This window comes from Sordaria macrospora, chromosome 3 (assembly GCF_033870435.1).
Source record: "Sordaria macrospora chromosome 3, complete sequence".
Taxonomy (NCBI): domain Eukaryota; kingdom Fungi; phylum Ascomycota; class Sordariomycetes; order Sordariales; family Sordariaceae; genus Sordaria; species Sordaria macrospora.
Window position 1 is genome coordinate 5,173,763 of NC_089373.1, and position 15,871 is coordinate 5,189,633.

Consider the following 15,871-nt stretch of genomic DNA (forward strand, 5'->3'; position numbering starts at 1 on the left):
TGGACCGCTTATGATACTCCGTCGGCCCGTCAAGGTACGAGATCATGGGGGACCCCAAGTCCGGGGACTTTTTGTCCAGGGCATCCAGGACCGTCTAGGACATGGGCGGAGGGTTGAAGTTTGCATCCACATGTTGGCCAAGACCGTCCGAGTCCACCCTCCATTGAAGTTCTTTCACGGTCTGCACGTCCGGGATCGACTTGATGGTTCGCAAGCTTCGACAACACCAAAGTCCTAGCTGCAGTTTCTGCGGGGTGTTTGCGGCCGCTTGGATGCAAATGTCTTACAGGGCGGATCAAATGTCTGTGGTATGGTGAGACTCGAGTTGTATCCGGATGTGGATTTGCACATCCCTTGGTGGTTTTTGGAGGGGCATCTTTTGGTGTTGTGCATCCATCCCGTCGAAGCCGTCGTCCAAGACCTTGTCTTACACGGACCCTCATTGGTCTGGCTGCCGGATCGACAAGACCCATTCCATGCATCCGTGCCTCGTTGTCGGACTATGATCCCGCGATAGGGATTCGGTGCGGCTGTAAACACAAGATGCCGTGATGTTCGGTTTGTTTCTTTGCGAGACGGTTTAGTATGCGCCTTGTCAGACAATTCTTCTGGGCGTTGTGCTACTGACCCGGATTGTTTGGGTACCCGGCTTGAAGACATTGATTGGCCTTGTTTACTAGGGACATCTGACGGTCTGGGGAAGCTTATGCTACCGGGCGGTGAGCGTGGTGGAACAGAGTTTAGACCCTGGCGACAGTATTATAAGAGGCCGGTCTTTCTCTGCCTTGGCCAGAGCTCACAAGTCGGTGTCGAGATATCGCGCTCCCCATGTTGTCTCCATCTCTTGGATAGGTAGGAAGCCGGAACTTTGATGTTGCGGTGGCAGGTGATGGTTGGCGATAGACGAGATGCATCTCGATCGAAAAAAAAAAAGTAAACATGCCGAAGAAACTCCAAACTCAACTCCAACCCCGACCGACCGACAGTCGGACTGATGGCGGCTCTTTGGTCGAAGGAGCTGAGTCGTACAAAAAAGATACTCGAGGTTGCATCCCGAATGGTTGGCCCAAGTGCCTGGGTTGTGTACACCGTAACATTCACTTGACATCCATGTCTCTTTTTTGCGGAACCTTCCTTGACCAAACAAACCAGACGAAAGACCGTACAAACAAGTGTTTTACTCACCAGCAAACATGTGGTTTTTACTGTGTCGGCGGCACTCCTATCTTATGATCCGAACTGGCCAAACAATCGAGGTCGCCGAGAACATGGTCCCTCTCAGTCATAACTGACCGGTCGAGGTTGCGACCTTGACCTTGTTGTCCATGTTTGTCGTGTTTGGATAAGGTACGCTGTAGATAGTCTAGAGCATGGTCCAGGTGCCCAATTGAAGGCTGGGAGTTACATGCGGAACAGTGAATTTGGCATTTGGAGGCATTTGAGTGAAAATGGAAAAGGGGTAACGCAGAAGAATCAGAAAACACAAAAGAATCACAAGACAGAAAACGGGAAATCCGGTCCCGAAAGACGGGGCGCTGGAGCGGTCTCTCTCGGCGGCCGGGGAAAGCTGCCGTGGACCTGCATCAACAAGTGGAGTCTTGGCTCCGAGCTTAAGAAACTCCGGCGGTCGGTGACAGTGCCCAGAAGAAGTGGAAGATGGAATTATTGAATAACTGAACCGACAATAGGAAGAATGGAAACGCAGAGATGCCCAACCACCTCATCAATTTGTAACCAACTGCACGATGTTGGAAGCGGCGTACACGTAGAAGGCGCAGGAGCATAAAGACGGCAAGAAGGACACCACCCTCCCGCGCACTTTATTGTCCGTATTATCTCCTTCCCACATCCAACGACACCTTTTTGTTCAAACCGGCCAACCTTGACCCCCTCACCCCCTGGAGTCGCACGGATTCATGGCTCAAATTGGATCGGCAAACGCCAAGGATGGCACTCCAGCTCAACCTACCCGACCCAGGTCCAAACGGGAAAGCTGTGGAGAGGTGGAAGGATGACAAATGGTGCCTCTGTGGAGAGAGCCTATGCAGATCCCGCGGATCGCGCTAAAGTGCGGGTACCTATGGAGCACAGATGAATCCCAATGCGGGGCACACTGACGCTGATCTTGGCAGGGCTGTGGAAGGGACGAGCAGGCGGAGAATTGGAAAAGGGGTTTCTCAACTTTTCTTCGAATCCGAGTGCCTTCGTCTCCTTCCACTTCAGTTCCATTCAGCCAGCATCCAGGCAGCATCCAGGAATCTCCTCCATCAACTTCAGCCACCAAGACAGCCGTTCGTCATGAGTTCCTTGCATCTTTCCTCCGCGGTGAGGCATCATGCCTGTGGTGACTGGTGTGGTCTGGCCTGTTCCCACCAGTTTCCACTTGAGCACACGAGCACCCATCCCAATTTGCTCAGCTTCCTCTTCTCGGGACCGAATGGAGATCTCTCTCCTTTCCAGTGGCAGTGTTGATTGACGAAACCAACGAGATACTCCCAAGAAACAACAAGGGAAAAAAACACAAAAGACAATCAAGACAAAGAGAGCAACCGACTTCGCCAAACATCTCATCCAAACATCGGCTACCACTGCCCCCTTATATACACCTACACTGCCCTCCTAGTACGGGTCCTCGGTAAGCCATTTTTAAACGTTGTCCAGCATCTGATCCTCGCTCTCGCTTGTGCAAATGGCGGTTCATGCGCTTTCATGAGAAGATGAGACATGGACTACCGAGCAACCCCCCAAAATAATAACATCACCTCACTTTTGTCTTGTATTCTTTGCGGCACCGCATCGGCGCCCGCTCGCTACAAGCTAGTTCCCAGGCCAAGCGCTCAAGTGTGTGTGCCAGTGCTGAGCCTCTAGCCTACCCTGTGGCTACCCTGTACCTAGCGAGCTGTTAGTGTAATGACGCTGTCTCTCGGTTGATCTTCCACTAGGAACCGACTCTTTTCAATGTCCAGTCTCCATCAGTTCATCTCATCTTGATTCCTGAAATCTTTTGCTCTCGGACTCGGCCCGTCCCCAGTCACATATCAACGCGAGGAAGATCAAGGACAATCAGGCAGTTCATCACATTATCACAACGGACACCAGGCAACGGAACAGCGGATGAATCGAGATTCAAAGGCCTTGGACATGGGTGGAGCAACAACTGGAATGCGGCGGTCCTTATTGGGTTTCGGAGTGACAAATTGGCCCTCTTGTTTAGCTCTCTCTGGCTTTGAGGCTTGACGGCATTCAGCTTAAACAACAATCATGTCACGCACACAATCTCTCTTCGTTGCTTTTTGCTTGACAGTTGTGACCTATTTCAGCTGTTGGAAAAGAAAAGAGGATGCAGCTCATCGTCTTGATTTACTTTTCTGACATGCGCAAAAGAAACGCAAAAAATAACGTTTCTCTCCTTATTCCCGTCAACAAACTCATGCCTGAAAACACCACTCGAGGCGGCGATCCTTCACCACTCCAAACTACGTAGTTCGTAGTCATGAACTGTATTCCCGGCATAAACTAATAATACAAAGAGATTACCATTCAACTCCAATACCACCCGACTACCAAGATGGTATCATTCGGATACACCAAACCTGACTCGTTGCTCTCAAAATGCTTGACAAACACCACCCAGAACAGGCCGAGACAAGGAGCGGAGCGAACCACTGGATGCAACAGCCGATGTTAGTGCCGTTGTAGTCTCGTCGATCCCAAGTGGAAATCCGGGGCGTTAGTTTGACCTTGACGGACATTGGGCCGTATGATTCCCCTTCCGTCACTGTTTTTGTTGTGTGTTGCTCGGTTACGAGATCCAAGTTTTAGTCCTTTACTTTTCCTCTCATCACATATTAACAAACCGCCGTCGCTCCGCAACTCAGCTCGAGCAAGGCAACAACAACAACAGTCTTGTCAGATATCCATACCCATTTCCATCCACCATATCCATACCTCGAGGTTGCGACCCCACTGCCCTAGGCGCGCATACAGGGAAATAGCAACGGTCGGGCACTTAACGTCTTGGGTATCCGGATGCAGCCCTGTCGATCTCTTTCTCGTTGACAACTTTGACAAGACATGTGTAGACCAATGTTTGCCCATCATCCTTCTGTCTTTGCTGCTACACAATCTTGATTTGTGTGCCTTGTTGGGCCGGGAACTGGAACACAACATCCTGCTTCCAACTTGTGCTACCAACTCGGAGCTACTGCATGCCAGAAAGCAAAGAGGTAGCCAACTCATACAACCTCCCATCGGAGTATCTATCTTATTCCACTCCCTTTCCTCTCCGAGAGTTTCTCAGAAACAACGACAACTCAGACACACAGGCCGACGTCGAGTCACATCAGGGAAAAAGGACAACACATAAGGCATCATGTCATCCATCACCACTACTCCACTCTCCGCGCCTCCACGGCCGTCATCATCCCGGAGCGTCGCCCCAAGTATCGCACCTAGCATCGCGCCCAGCATCAGCGGCAGCACCTTGTGCGATTATCCCATCACTACCGGCGGCAACATTAGTGCTTTTGGATCGCGGAATGGGAATTGGCCTGCGCTTCTACTAGGGGATCTTCAGTTCACCGCCGCGGAAACGAACTTGGTGGATGCCCACAGCTCCGCCAACTCCAACGCCGGGGCCACTTCTTCGTCCAACAACACGTACACCGGGCGGGGCTACGGTGACTATGACCGTGACCGTCAGGATCGTGCTGACCGTATCAATGACTACTTCCGGCCTTTAACCTCCACCAACACCAACACCAGCATCACTGGTAGCAACAGCAGCAGCAGTTACTCCAACTCCGGGTCATCCTTCTCCAACCCAGGCATCTCAGTCACCTCCCGCACCAGAAGCCACACCTCCTCCCGATCCGCATCCACCGGCCGCTCCAGCACAAGCACTAACCGCCCTTACGTCGTCGGCGGCAGTAACTCCAATAACCAGGCCTCATCCTCTGCCTACTCCCTAAACAACCAAAGCCAGTACAACAGCAACCCCCGGGGCCTTTCCCCCAACGGCATCGGTCTCGGCATTGGCATCGGCCGCTACGGTCCCGGCACCGCCGCTCACCAGGGTCAAGGGCACACCAACCTCGGCTCCTCCACCAGCATCACCACTTGCACCTCCTCCTCCTCATCCACCTCCTCCTCCACCCAAAAAGGCCACAAGCGGCACCCAAGCATGGTGACCCTCGAGCAGATCCAGACCTCCAACGCGCATATCGTGTCGTCTTTGCCATCGGGCTTGGTAGCCGTCTTCGTGGGCGCCACGAGGGGCATCGGTGAAGCGACCCTAAAACAGTTTGTGCGGTACGCGGTGGCGCCAAGGGTGTATTTCGTTGGGAGAGATCGGAAGGATGGCGAACGGGTTGGCGCCGAGTTGGCGAATATCAACCCTGAGGGTGAGTATCATTTTCGAAGCGCGGACGTGAGCCTGTTGGCGAATGTGGATGAGGTGTGTAGGGAGATTAAGTGTAAGGAGAGGGTGGTGAACTTGCTGTTTTTGAGCTGTGGAACGAGGATTACTGGACGAGGTGAGCTTTTCTCCGATCTACGAGAGGGAATGAGGGAAACAAGGGAGAGAACGTGAGCGTTTGAAGAAGGAACTGAAGGGAGGATGTGGAAAGGAGGTGGCGTCGCAACGGCTTTCGCACTCTTGGCCACTCACCCCTCTCTTCACCCTTCATTTCAGATTATCAATCTTCTCATCCTCCTCCCTTCCCCGTCCCCCTCTCACACTCCCGAATTTCAGTTTCGCGAAGCGCACATGACTAACACACTTTACAGAAACTAAAGAATCCCTGTACTACCCCTCGGCAGTCACTTTCTACGCCCGCATCCGCTTCATCGTTAACCTCCTCCCCGAGCTCCAAAAGGCTTCTTCCCTCCGGCGTGTCGTCTCCGTCTACAACGGCACCAAAGAAGGCGCCATTGACACGGGCGACTTCCAATGTCGGCGTCTGGGGCTGCTCGATGCGCGGGCCCATTCCTCCGCCATGATGACGCTTGCCTTTGAGTCCCTCGCCCTAGAAGCCCCCGACGTTTCCTTCGTTCACAGCTTCCCAGGCTTGGTAAGGACGAAGCTGGGGCAGGATACCAAGAGCGCGGGGATTACGGTTCTCAGGGGCGTGTTTAAGGTCCTCGGACCGCTGGTCACGATTCCGGTCGCGGAGGCGGGCGAGAGGCAGTTATTCATGGCTACCAGCGCGAGGTTTCCAGCGAGAGGAGGGATGGATGTGGAGGAGACGGCGGGGGTTAGTCTCGGGTTTGGGCTGCGCGCAGAGGACAGCACCAACGGCAACACAAACAGCAGACCCTCAATCGAAATCCGCAACACCGATTCCGGCACCGTCCTTTCCGCTGTGAACAACAACAGGCAGAGCAACAACAGCAGCAATTCAGCGCGATCCTCGCACTCACGCAGTAACTCGTCATCAATGACCATGCACCTGAAAGTCGCCAGGGGAACCGATGGGATAGAGGGAAGTGGAGTCTACTCCGTTAGTAACGATGGGGAAGGACTGAGTAGCAAGACGGAGGAGACATTGAGGGTCATGAGGGAGGAGCAGGATATGGTCAGGAAGGTGTGGTTGCATGTTGAGGATGAGTTTGTCAGGGTCACGGGGAGTGCGTTTGTTGCGTAAGGCACCTATAGTGGGGGAGAGGAGTGTATTAGGCTCGTGATTTCTTCCGACTTTTTTGGGCTTGCTTTTTACGGCGTTTTGGGTCTTGTTCATCTCTTCTGATCTGTCTGGTCTGGGTCTGGTGGTCCGCCGACCGGTCTGGCTGCAGAGAGCCGGATGTTGAAATATTGGATACCATAGGTGCTGCGTGTGACACCAATGTCAATCGCATTGTTCGTTCTTGGTCGATCACAATGCAGAGATGACTGGACTGGCGTGTTGATAGTTGATAGTTGATAGTTGAAAGTTGATACCCAGCTTGCTGGTTTGTATTCGTTGATTGTTTTTTTTGGTCATCCAGGCTGGAGGTCTGGTTGAGACACAGAGAGAGAGATAGATAAAAGTACGATAGTTTAATAAGGAAGAAGATTTGTTGAGAATCAGCAGAACTTTCGATGTCTTTAGTGATATCAGGCAGAGGACGGATAGATATGCCCAACCAGTCTGATGAGTTTGTATCTCAAGAATCATATGGACATGGTGTCATTTGCTGCGCAATGCCTCAGTCAATGGGTTCCCATCGACGAAAGACTCAGTGGCCGGGAAGGTATGACACCAGCCGAATCAACAGAACCACCAGGTCTACATGAGGCAGGTGCGATCCCGTTCAAGATCCGAAATATCTGTAGAAAGGAAGGATAAATCCAAGTCATCCGGACCACATGAACTCTTGGCTTGCACGAACCCATGGATTAGTCTCCTGCGGTTCATGTTGTTACTGAGACTGGACAAGGGAGAGCGAAGAGTCGCACATTGTACATCGAAGAAGTCGTTCGGTAATATCTTCAGGTTTCGGAATTGGAAGGAACAAAGTGGGCAAGACGAACAACTAACCACGCCGGTCAAATCGAGTATTGGAAACCAGTGGCAGGAGGCAAGCGGTAATCCTCTCCTCCAAGGTCGGAACTAACGTGGTTGAGGGAGGAGCATTTACACAGTAGCGTCATAGCTTCCAGAGAGACCTCTGTCGTGGGGGATGTAATGATTTCGTCATCTACCGCGTTTCTGAGCTTCTCCAAAACGTCCACTCTTATTCCTTCTCTCGAGTGCCAAACTGAAGCAAAAGCTTTCGGGCAGTGCTTTTGTGTTTCTTTCCCGCTTAGAAATGTATTTATTCCATCCCAGCAGCCTGAAATTGCCATGATTTGCTCATTCACTCCTTATATACTCTTTTTTTTTTCTTCTCCTTCTCCCTTTTTATCATCGTGCGAGGAACAAGGCATTTATTTGCAGGTCCCGTCGTGTTTGTAATGGCTTGCAGCCACTATAGCAAAATGGCCGTCAATCCCCTCAGTGATAGCGCTTTTCTTGTAAAGTCTCCTGAACCTCCCTCCACCAGCGAGCGACCGGCCCCAGCCCTCGAATGCCGCCATGGCCCATCACACACAGCCAAACCCTCTCTTTCCAATACAACCCTCCGCCATAATCCTCATTCACTCGGACCCAAACTTCCCCATTTCTCTTTGCTTTCTCTCTCTGTCCATCTCAATGCCATCCTAATATCCTTCATCGTCTCGTCATCCTCAGTCCCTCAATCAATAAGGGGCATTTTGCCAAGATAGCCATTAACACCAGGGCAAGCCGGCCGAGCTCGGCAGAATGAATTGGATGCAACGCAGCAACGCCTGCTTATGACCGAATTGGCAACTGACAAAGCCAGTCACAACCCTGATTCGGTCAGCCGTCAGCGCCTTTTGCCCGTTCCAGGCACGACCGTCCGGGGCTAGCATCTCCTGCATTTCGAAGTGCGCTCGAAGTGGTAGTTCAAAGATTTGCATGATGGTGGTCATCTCCATCAATCTTGAGAATCACAAATTCGAGACAAGAGGGAGATGCGGTCGTTGTTGAAGATTGATATTTCTCGTCCGATGTCTGGGGTCGAGGGGGAATTGCTGATAATGTTAGATGTCTTATCGAACTCCCTGTCTGTCTGCCTGCCGTCACCTTTTAGCCGGCGGAAGCTCACCGGACTGGAGCTTTGACCCAGCGCACACCTTTCCCTTCCATTCCCACTCTCGCACTTCTTCCTCCGCACCCGCACAATTCTCACGACTCTTTGAGTCTCGTTTCGTCAGCGAAACGAAACAACCATCACAACTCCCGTCGGCACTGGTCTGGCCTTGCATATTGGTGGTCGCATAATGTAACGCTACCCTTCCCCCCTTGATTTTAATCAACGCGTTAAAGGTTCAGCCAGGGGTAAATTGGCTGGATTCTGCATAATCGTTCCCACTTCTTTTGGCCGCGTTAGTGACTCTAACTAACCGTTATTAGTGCTAGCCGCTCACTGTCCGCTCACTATTGCAAACTGCCAAGGTTACCATAGTAACGAACCCTTCCCCGGCTTCAGCTCCTTCGACGGGCATGGCAATTGTCCAACGTGAACGCGTCGCCTACCTTAGGCCCGCGGAGTTTCCCCTGATCCTGATCATCCACATGCCTTTTTCTTTTCCTTTTCTGACTGTCTTTCGTGCAACCAAGCTGCCGTTACCTACCGTCGCCCGTTGTATGACGAAATTGACGGCGCTGTGAAACCGACCCGGCCAGCTTTGCGCGCGACTTTGAATCCGAACGCGCCGAAACCGAACTTCAGAGTCCCGTTTGTACTCCCCGCCGTCATCTACGGACTACGTATCACCGGTTCCTTGTCGCCCGTCTTGGACCGGAACCCTCGACCATGCCTTCCATATCAGCTCTTCCCACAGAGCTCGTCGTTTTCGTCCTTGATAACCTTGACCGCTTGAGCGACGTGGCTGCGCTTGCCAGAATCAACCAAAGGTTGTACAACGTCGTGAACCCTATCCTCTACAAGCGCGCAGTCTCGCAAAACTGTTCCTATCCCCTCGAGTGGGCAGCACACCACGGAGTGGTCGGAACCTTGAACAGAGCTCTCGACTCTGGCGCGGACCCCAACTATGAATTCCAACAGTGCAGCTCTTCGAAAGAGTGGGAAAAGTCTCTTGCTGGAGACGGCCAGCTTCACCAGGGCTGTGACGCCGCAACTGTCTGCCATTCCAGTAGTACTTTGTTAGCCGGTAGCAACGGCACTTCCCACGGTTTTGAAAACATCGAAAATGAAGACGAGACCATGTCGGATTACACGGACGACGATGGCGATAACTATACCGACCATGAACCTGACTATTATTCACCTACACTTGGCGATGACTACCGAGGCAACGATTCTGAGAGTTCGGGACGATGGAACGAGGAGAAGTACGACCGAAGGTACACTGCCCTCCATCTCGCCGCCAGAGCTGGCCACATCGACGCAATCAGCACTCTGCTCCAACGTGGTGCTCGGAGTGACGTGGTGGCCAAAAGGTTCTGCTCTTGCTGGCGTGAACATGGACTCCTGAATGCCATGGAAGGCCCAAGATCAGTCCTCAACCTTCCTGGATGGACGCCGCTCCACGTCGCAATTTGTCATTCCAAGGAGGAGGCTGCTATCAAACTTCTGGAAAAGGGAGCACCGATCCAGATGGAGCTTTCTCCGACATGGGAGAAGTCGGGCTATTGCGAGAACCCCGCTACCGCCCTCCACCATGCTGCGGCCATGGGCCTTGTTCATGTCGTTCGATATCTGGTGGACACTGGACTACAGTCGGAGATTGATGTGCGCGACAACAAGACCCTTACTCCCTTATACTACGCATATGCATACAGCCAATGGGATTTTACGCTGCCGCTGCTGCTCAAGCTCGGCGCCAACATCGACATTGATGTTGACATCTTCCTGCCCTACTCAACAATCACACCAGTGGGTGAGGCTTGTCGCCTTGGACGCTACGAAGATGCAGACAAGCTGATCGACCTCGGCGCCGACGTCAACCGAGGCTACATAGCAACCAATGTTGGTAAAGGCCTAACCCCCCTCCACATGTGCGCCATGCCTCCGGCCAAGGGTACCCAGATCCCTGCGTTGGGAGCAGGACGAGCGACAAGGGGAACGGGGGGATACAAATCACCAGAAGAGGAGTACGCAACGGCCGTGAAGCTTGGCTCTGCTCGAGTGTCAACGATCCAAAAGCTAGTGGCCCGCGGAGCAGATTTGGAAAAGCAGGATTGCCCTGGTGACACTCCCCTCACTGCAGCGGTCCAAAACCTCAACGTGCCCGCCGTCAGAGCTCTCATAAAGGCCGGCGCCAACATCCATGCCACCAACTCCCTCGGCCGCAACGTCCTCATGCAAGCCATCGAAGGCCCGCAACTGCCCACGCCATCATCATTCGTCCATCTCGGTATGCTCAGCCGCGTCCTCCGTGAACTACTCAACAACGGCGCCAGGATCGACCACACAGACAACCAGGGCAACACTCTCTTGCACGTTATCTGCAAATGTACCAAAGAGCGGGCCACCCCCGAACTCCAGCACCAAGTCCTCCGCCTAGTCCTTAACATCCCTGGCGCCGCGGCTCTCATGCAGGTCCGAGAGACCCGCGAGTCCCTCACCCCGCTCATGGTAGCCTTCACAGGGGGCAAGCTCCTATGCTGCGACGTCCTCGTTCGCCGCGGTTGTTGGGATATCGACCCCGAGCAGAAGCGGAAAGATCTCACACGGATGTTTCAATACTACCATCGCCATCGCTCCTATGGCAACTACAACGAGATCTTGCTGGACTACCTCATGGACCTGGATATCGATGGACATTTGGCGACGGACGAGAAGTTCGGCGCGCACATACTTTTTGACAACGAGTATGCACACCGGCAGGGGAGAAAGTATTGTTTTGATTCCCACCGGCCGCACACGGCGACGGGCGAGCGGTTGTACGATCGCTCGAATCTGTTGCGCGGCCAAGAGGAGCCGGATGAGGACGTGCTTGGCGCGCCTCCTTTTGCCGTTAAGGCGTGGTGCGCCATGAGTCAGACAGTTGGGGCGCGGTTTGATCCGTAGGAAGATATGTGGTAGTATCATGTACGGTATCTTGGTCGCTTTAGTTCTTCTGGTTGAAGATGTAAGTTCTTTCTCCAAATACACTGTTGACGAGTTATTACTGACAGTCTGCGATATTAGGAAATCGACTATGACTGTTCTTCCATCTCAGTTCTTTTTACTTTTCTTGCTGATACGCATTGGCTTATGTACAATACCCCTTTTCTTTTGTCCAGTTGTCGCCTCTGTAATGGATGAAGGGCGTTTATGATAGTAGTAGAGGCGTTATGAGGCGTCTCATTGGCATTGTTTGATGTTTACAATGTGTGTGGGAGTAGTTTTGATTGATGAATGACTGTTTAGAAGGGGATTGGGGAGATATGAAAGACCTTACGGCTACTGCTATACAGGGTAGTTGTTGGTAGTCACTTTGGGCTATAGTGATGGTGATGGTATATAGCTGACGGATATGGAGCATATAAACGCTTAATGAGGATGATGTAGATATAATTGTGCGTTTAATTGTACCATTTCGGCCACTTCCATCTCTGCCTTAGTATGTGATATGTACAGTTACCTGCTTGTTCTAGTCTATTTTTTATCCTCAGTCTGTACATCCTCCCTATATCTTTCTATCTCCCGCCGATAGCCCCTACCAAGTGTTGAAGCACTCATCACCTCCAGTCACTTACGACTCCAGTGCGGCCCTATAGAGCTCCAAAGTAACTAAGTATCTACCTAACCCTCTTAATTAGCGTCTACTTTTCAGCTGACGGCCAAGCACCGGACAAGTAACAGAGAAGAAACTTATCGCTGGATGTTGGCTACCTCAACCTCTAGGTAGGTACAATCGCACCCACAAGGATTCTATGAACGGGGTATCATGGAATTTTGAGATATGAGATGCCTGTAACAGATTGAGTCAAGGGAAAATATAGAACACCGGTGTAAGGGTGACATGACAATAAAGAACTGAAACCTGCCCTGTTTCTTATAGATGTTACCGGTTGACGCAAGGATCTGCTCTTTTCTCGCCCACTGGGCGATTCGATTATAAGTGTTGGGCCGCGTTTACGCTATGGGCAACACATGATTTACATTGGCAGTAGGCCTCGGTTTGCCCTCGGATTAATGGTTTTGGTGGACAATTAGGGCACTGCTCTTGATTTTGTATGCTAGACTCACCGGTGCGGCACGTCTCATGCCCTACGGGAGGCGGAAGTAGACGTTAAAAATAACAACAACAAAAAAAAAAAAAAGCAAGGATCTGCTCTCGTCTACTTCATAGGATTGTAACGGGAGTTGAATCTGCTTGTGAAACCCTCAAGTGACTATGTTTGAATGGATTGTGTTGGAGTGATTTTGTTTGATGCCTACTATCATAGCAGAGCAGGGGCATTCACTCTTTTTGGCTCAATTAAGGTACCTGGATACATACCTGCTGTATGTGCGTCTTCTTCGAATGGAACCGGTGATAGACACTTTACTGGGGCAAAAGGAGAAGAAAGAACAAACTCTTGCGGTCAATGTCAGAACACCCATAGCGTCTCAGACCTGTCTGTCAGTCTACCATATCTGCACCGTAGGAGGAAGTAGTGTCGGCGAGTGAATCGGAGTAAGAGGATTCATTGCTAGAAAACATGGATCCATGGAGCCAATGTCTGTCTGTCACTGCAGGTGATGAGGCGCCGCTGTCACCAGACGATCAGCCGGTCGGTTCCCATCGTAGAGCAGAACCTAGCTCACTCACCACCCGGAAGGACGCTTGCAACGCGAAATTATTGCCGTCCACGGCGGGAATTGCGCACGACCACAACCCACCCACAACTACCCACCCCCGCCGCCGCCGGCCCCAATCAAGCAACCAACAGTCCAACACCCCAACTCCTCAAATAGGTAAAAAAAAAAGAACCACAGAAACTCCATAAACAAAAGGAAACACAAGCAAAAAGATATGCGCGATCCGGGATTCGAACCCGGGAAAATACACTGTAGCCTGTGTTTTATTGTTGCTGCGGAAAAACCGGCGGAAAAAACCGCGGCCCCCTGTTCGAATCTGCGTCCTCGGGATGCCAAACCCTCAGCAACAAATTATTTTCAGGTGTGTACACGTTAGACCACTCCGCCAACCGCGCCTGTTTGTTGAAAGGTATGCATAAAGATCTGATATATGTAGCGCGGGGGAAGGATGGAAGGAAGGAAGGAGCTTGGGCGTTTGTTGTACGGGCTGTGTTATGCGGTTGTACCACCGGGGCCACCTCAAAACACCAGACTTCTAGGTTCGTTGCACTTTCTTGCTCTGCTCCTATTCCTTTTATTCCGGGTTCACTTTATTGCCTCCCACGGCTGACAAAGCTGCCTCTCAGCGCTAGAGAACACTCCATAACAAAAAACCTTCCCGCCACACAAGGCAACGGATGAACTTGATGCCAAGATAAATCAGCCTTGAAAACAAATTACATGTATCTCCTTTAGGTTTTCGCATCGTCATGTTTCTTGTTGTTCTTCAACTTGTCACACAGGGTGAGGAACACGGATTCTGAAAGCTTAGGTAGAAAGGTACTTGTATCCTCTAGTGCCTCTCTGCTCGGGCGAGCATTTCCGTTCTGTCCTTCGGTCCGTTGTGCCCGATCTTCCATCGAGGTTGCTGCCACCAGGTTTGGAAGGATAGTGTAACTGAGGTGGCCTAGTAGTCATTCCTGCAACGCCCAGTGAATAGTATGGGATAGCCCAGTCTTCGAAACCTTCCATGTCAACCTTTCAACGCGGGGCATCCTCGTTTTGTTTTGTTGTTCTTCTCCTTGAGGTTGTCATCAACTCGACTCCATGACCACCAGAAGCCATCCCCACAATCACATTCACAACCACCTCCAAGCCCCGCGCTCAAACCTCTAGCAGACGCGGCAAAAGCAAAACTAATAACAACAGCAAAAGCAACAAACACAACAACAGCAGCATCAATAACAACAATGATTCCCCTCCCAACCAAAACCGACCTCACCACCACCGCCACCCTCCTCGCCACCTCCCTCTCCCATTTTCACTCCCACTCCGCCCAGCAAGGCGGCCTCACGTTGCCCGGTGGCGAGACATGCAAGTCTTACTATCTCTGCCTTGTCTGCCGCCCCCCAGGCGCATCGTTATCACCATTCGGATCCGGAGATCGGCCAAGTACTGGGAGAAGGTCGACAAGAAGGCGCGGGGACCGGAGATGAATGTTTGGGTGGGTTGGAGGGTGAGGTTTAGTTTTGATAAGGAGGAGGCTAAGGAGAAGGAGTCAAGGGGCAAGGATGTGGAGGTTGAAGTGTTGAGGGTTGAGGTGGAATAGGCGAGTGTTGATGTAGGTTTTCTTGGTCAACCCTAGATCTGGTGTGGAACGAAAAGATGCTGACCGAAAGTTCCTGGAGATCGGGTAGTTGTGATTTTTGTTAGCTGGCTGGAAGACTCGAATTATTCATATTCCCATCACTCGCTGGTTGTAACGCTCTCAGACCTATAACAGGTCAACTTCCGTGGACTTGAAAGAATGACAGACGAATGGCACAAGGATGATCATCTCAGAACAACTCCACGAGGGACAGCAATCGGATGCAAGGAAAAGCCAAGCGGATGTTGCCTAGAGGTAGTCGAAGGATACCTCTACATGTAAATATCACAACAAAAACAAGAGCGACACGGGAACAACGCATGCGAGAAGCGCTTGATACTATCTGTTCTACTATGAAAATGAGAGGGAGAAGAAGAAGAAGAACAAGAACAAGAATAAGTCCACCACTTTATTTACAAGATTACTTAATCCACATTCTCTCAAGCGAAGCCCGAGACAACACTCTTATTCCACAATACCGCATCCTTTCACACAAGTGTTATACAGCCCGCCACCAACCCCGACCCTTGCCCTCCTCCTCGAACATCTCACCCCTGAGGCCTCTCAAAAGCATTAGCAGCACCGCACCGTCAACGTCGGGCCAGTCGGGATTGTGACTGGCGGTGGTCACAACACCCGACCGACCGATCGTCTGTGAGTTCAGCTTGCGGCTGCGCAGAGCAGCCAGCAAGCCGACTCGGAAGGTGCACACATCGCGGTGGCAATAACCAAGTACAAATTGGCAAACAATATGTTTGTCCCGTGGCCCCGCTGGCTCCATCTGAGAGCCGTAGCCGGCAGTTGACTCATTGCTCGGTCGTTCCCACCTCTTGCTCCTTCTTAGAGGGTATGGGTAAGGACGCACGGGGCCTGCCCCGCCTCAAACAGAGAACAGACTTTCTCTCTTGAAGATGGGCTTGATGATGGAACCTCTCTTGAGGTCTC

The 15,871-nt window shown here is 51.7% G+C and overlaps 3 protein-coding genes and 1 non-coding gene across 4 annotated transcripts; 3 read left to right on the forward strand and 1 right to left on the reverse strand.

Moving 5' to 3' along the window:
• Window positions 1–4,372: 4,372 nt before the first annotated feature.
• On the forward strand, window positions 4,373–7,044 carry SMAC4_09260 (uncharacterized protein; the record flags this gene model as incomplete). The annotated part of the gene is made up of 2 exons (XM_066090924.1): window positions 4,373–5,534; window positions 5,788–7,044. 2 exons carry the CDS (start codon window positions 4,373–4,375, stop codon window positions 6,642–6,644), a joined length of 2,019 nt encoding a protein of 672 aa, XP_065946633.1. The 3' UTR covers window positions 6,645–7,044.
• Window positions 7,045–7,951: 907 nt separating this feature from the next.
• Window positions 7,952–11,580, forward strand: SMAC4_09259 (uncharacterized protein; the record flags this gene model as incomplete). The annotated part of the gene is made up of 2 exons (XM_003344091.2): window positions 7,952–8,826; window positions 8,958–11,580. Exon 2 carries the CDS (start codon window positions 9,361–9,363, stop codon window positions 11,578–11,580), a length of 2,220 nt encoding a protein of 739 aa, XP_003344139.1. The 5' UTR covers window positions 7,952–8,826; window positions 8,958–9,360.
• Window positions 11,581–13,514: 1,934 nt separating this feature from the next.
• Window positions 13,515–13,694, reverse strand: SMAC4_13555. The gene is made up of 2 exons: window positions 13,655–13,694; window positions 13,515–13,550 (listed from the first exon to the last, which is right to left on the reverse strand). It is a non-coding gene; the product is annotated as a tRNA-Phe (tRNA).
• An 834-nt stretch (window positions 13,695–14,528) lies between these two features.
• On the forward strand, window positions 14,529–14,887 carry SMAC4_09258 (uncharacterized protein; the record flags this gene model as incomplete). Its single annotated transcript, XM_003344090.1, has 2 exons — window positions 14,529–14,632; window positions 14,722–14,887. 2 exons carry the CDS (start codon window positions 14,529–14,531, stop codon window positions 14,885–14,887), a joined length of 270 nt encoding a protein of 89 aa, XP_003344138.1.
• Between the last annotated feature and the right edge of the window lie 984 nt (window positions 14,888–15,871).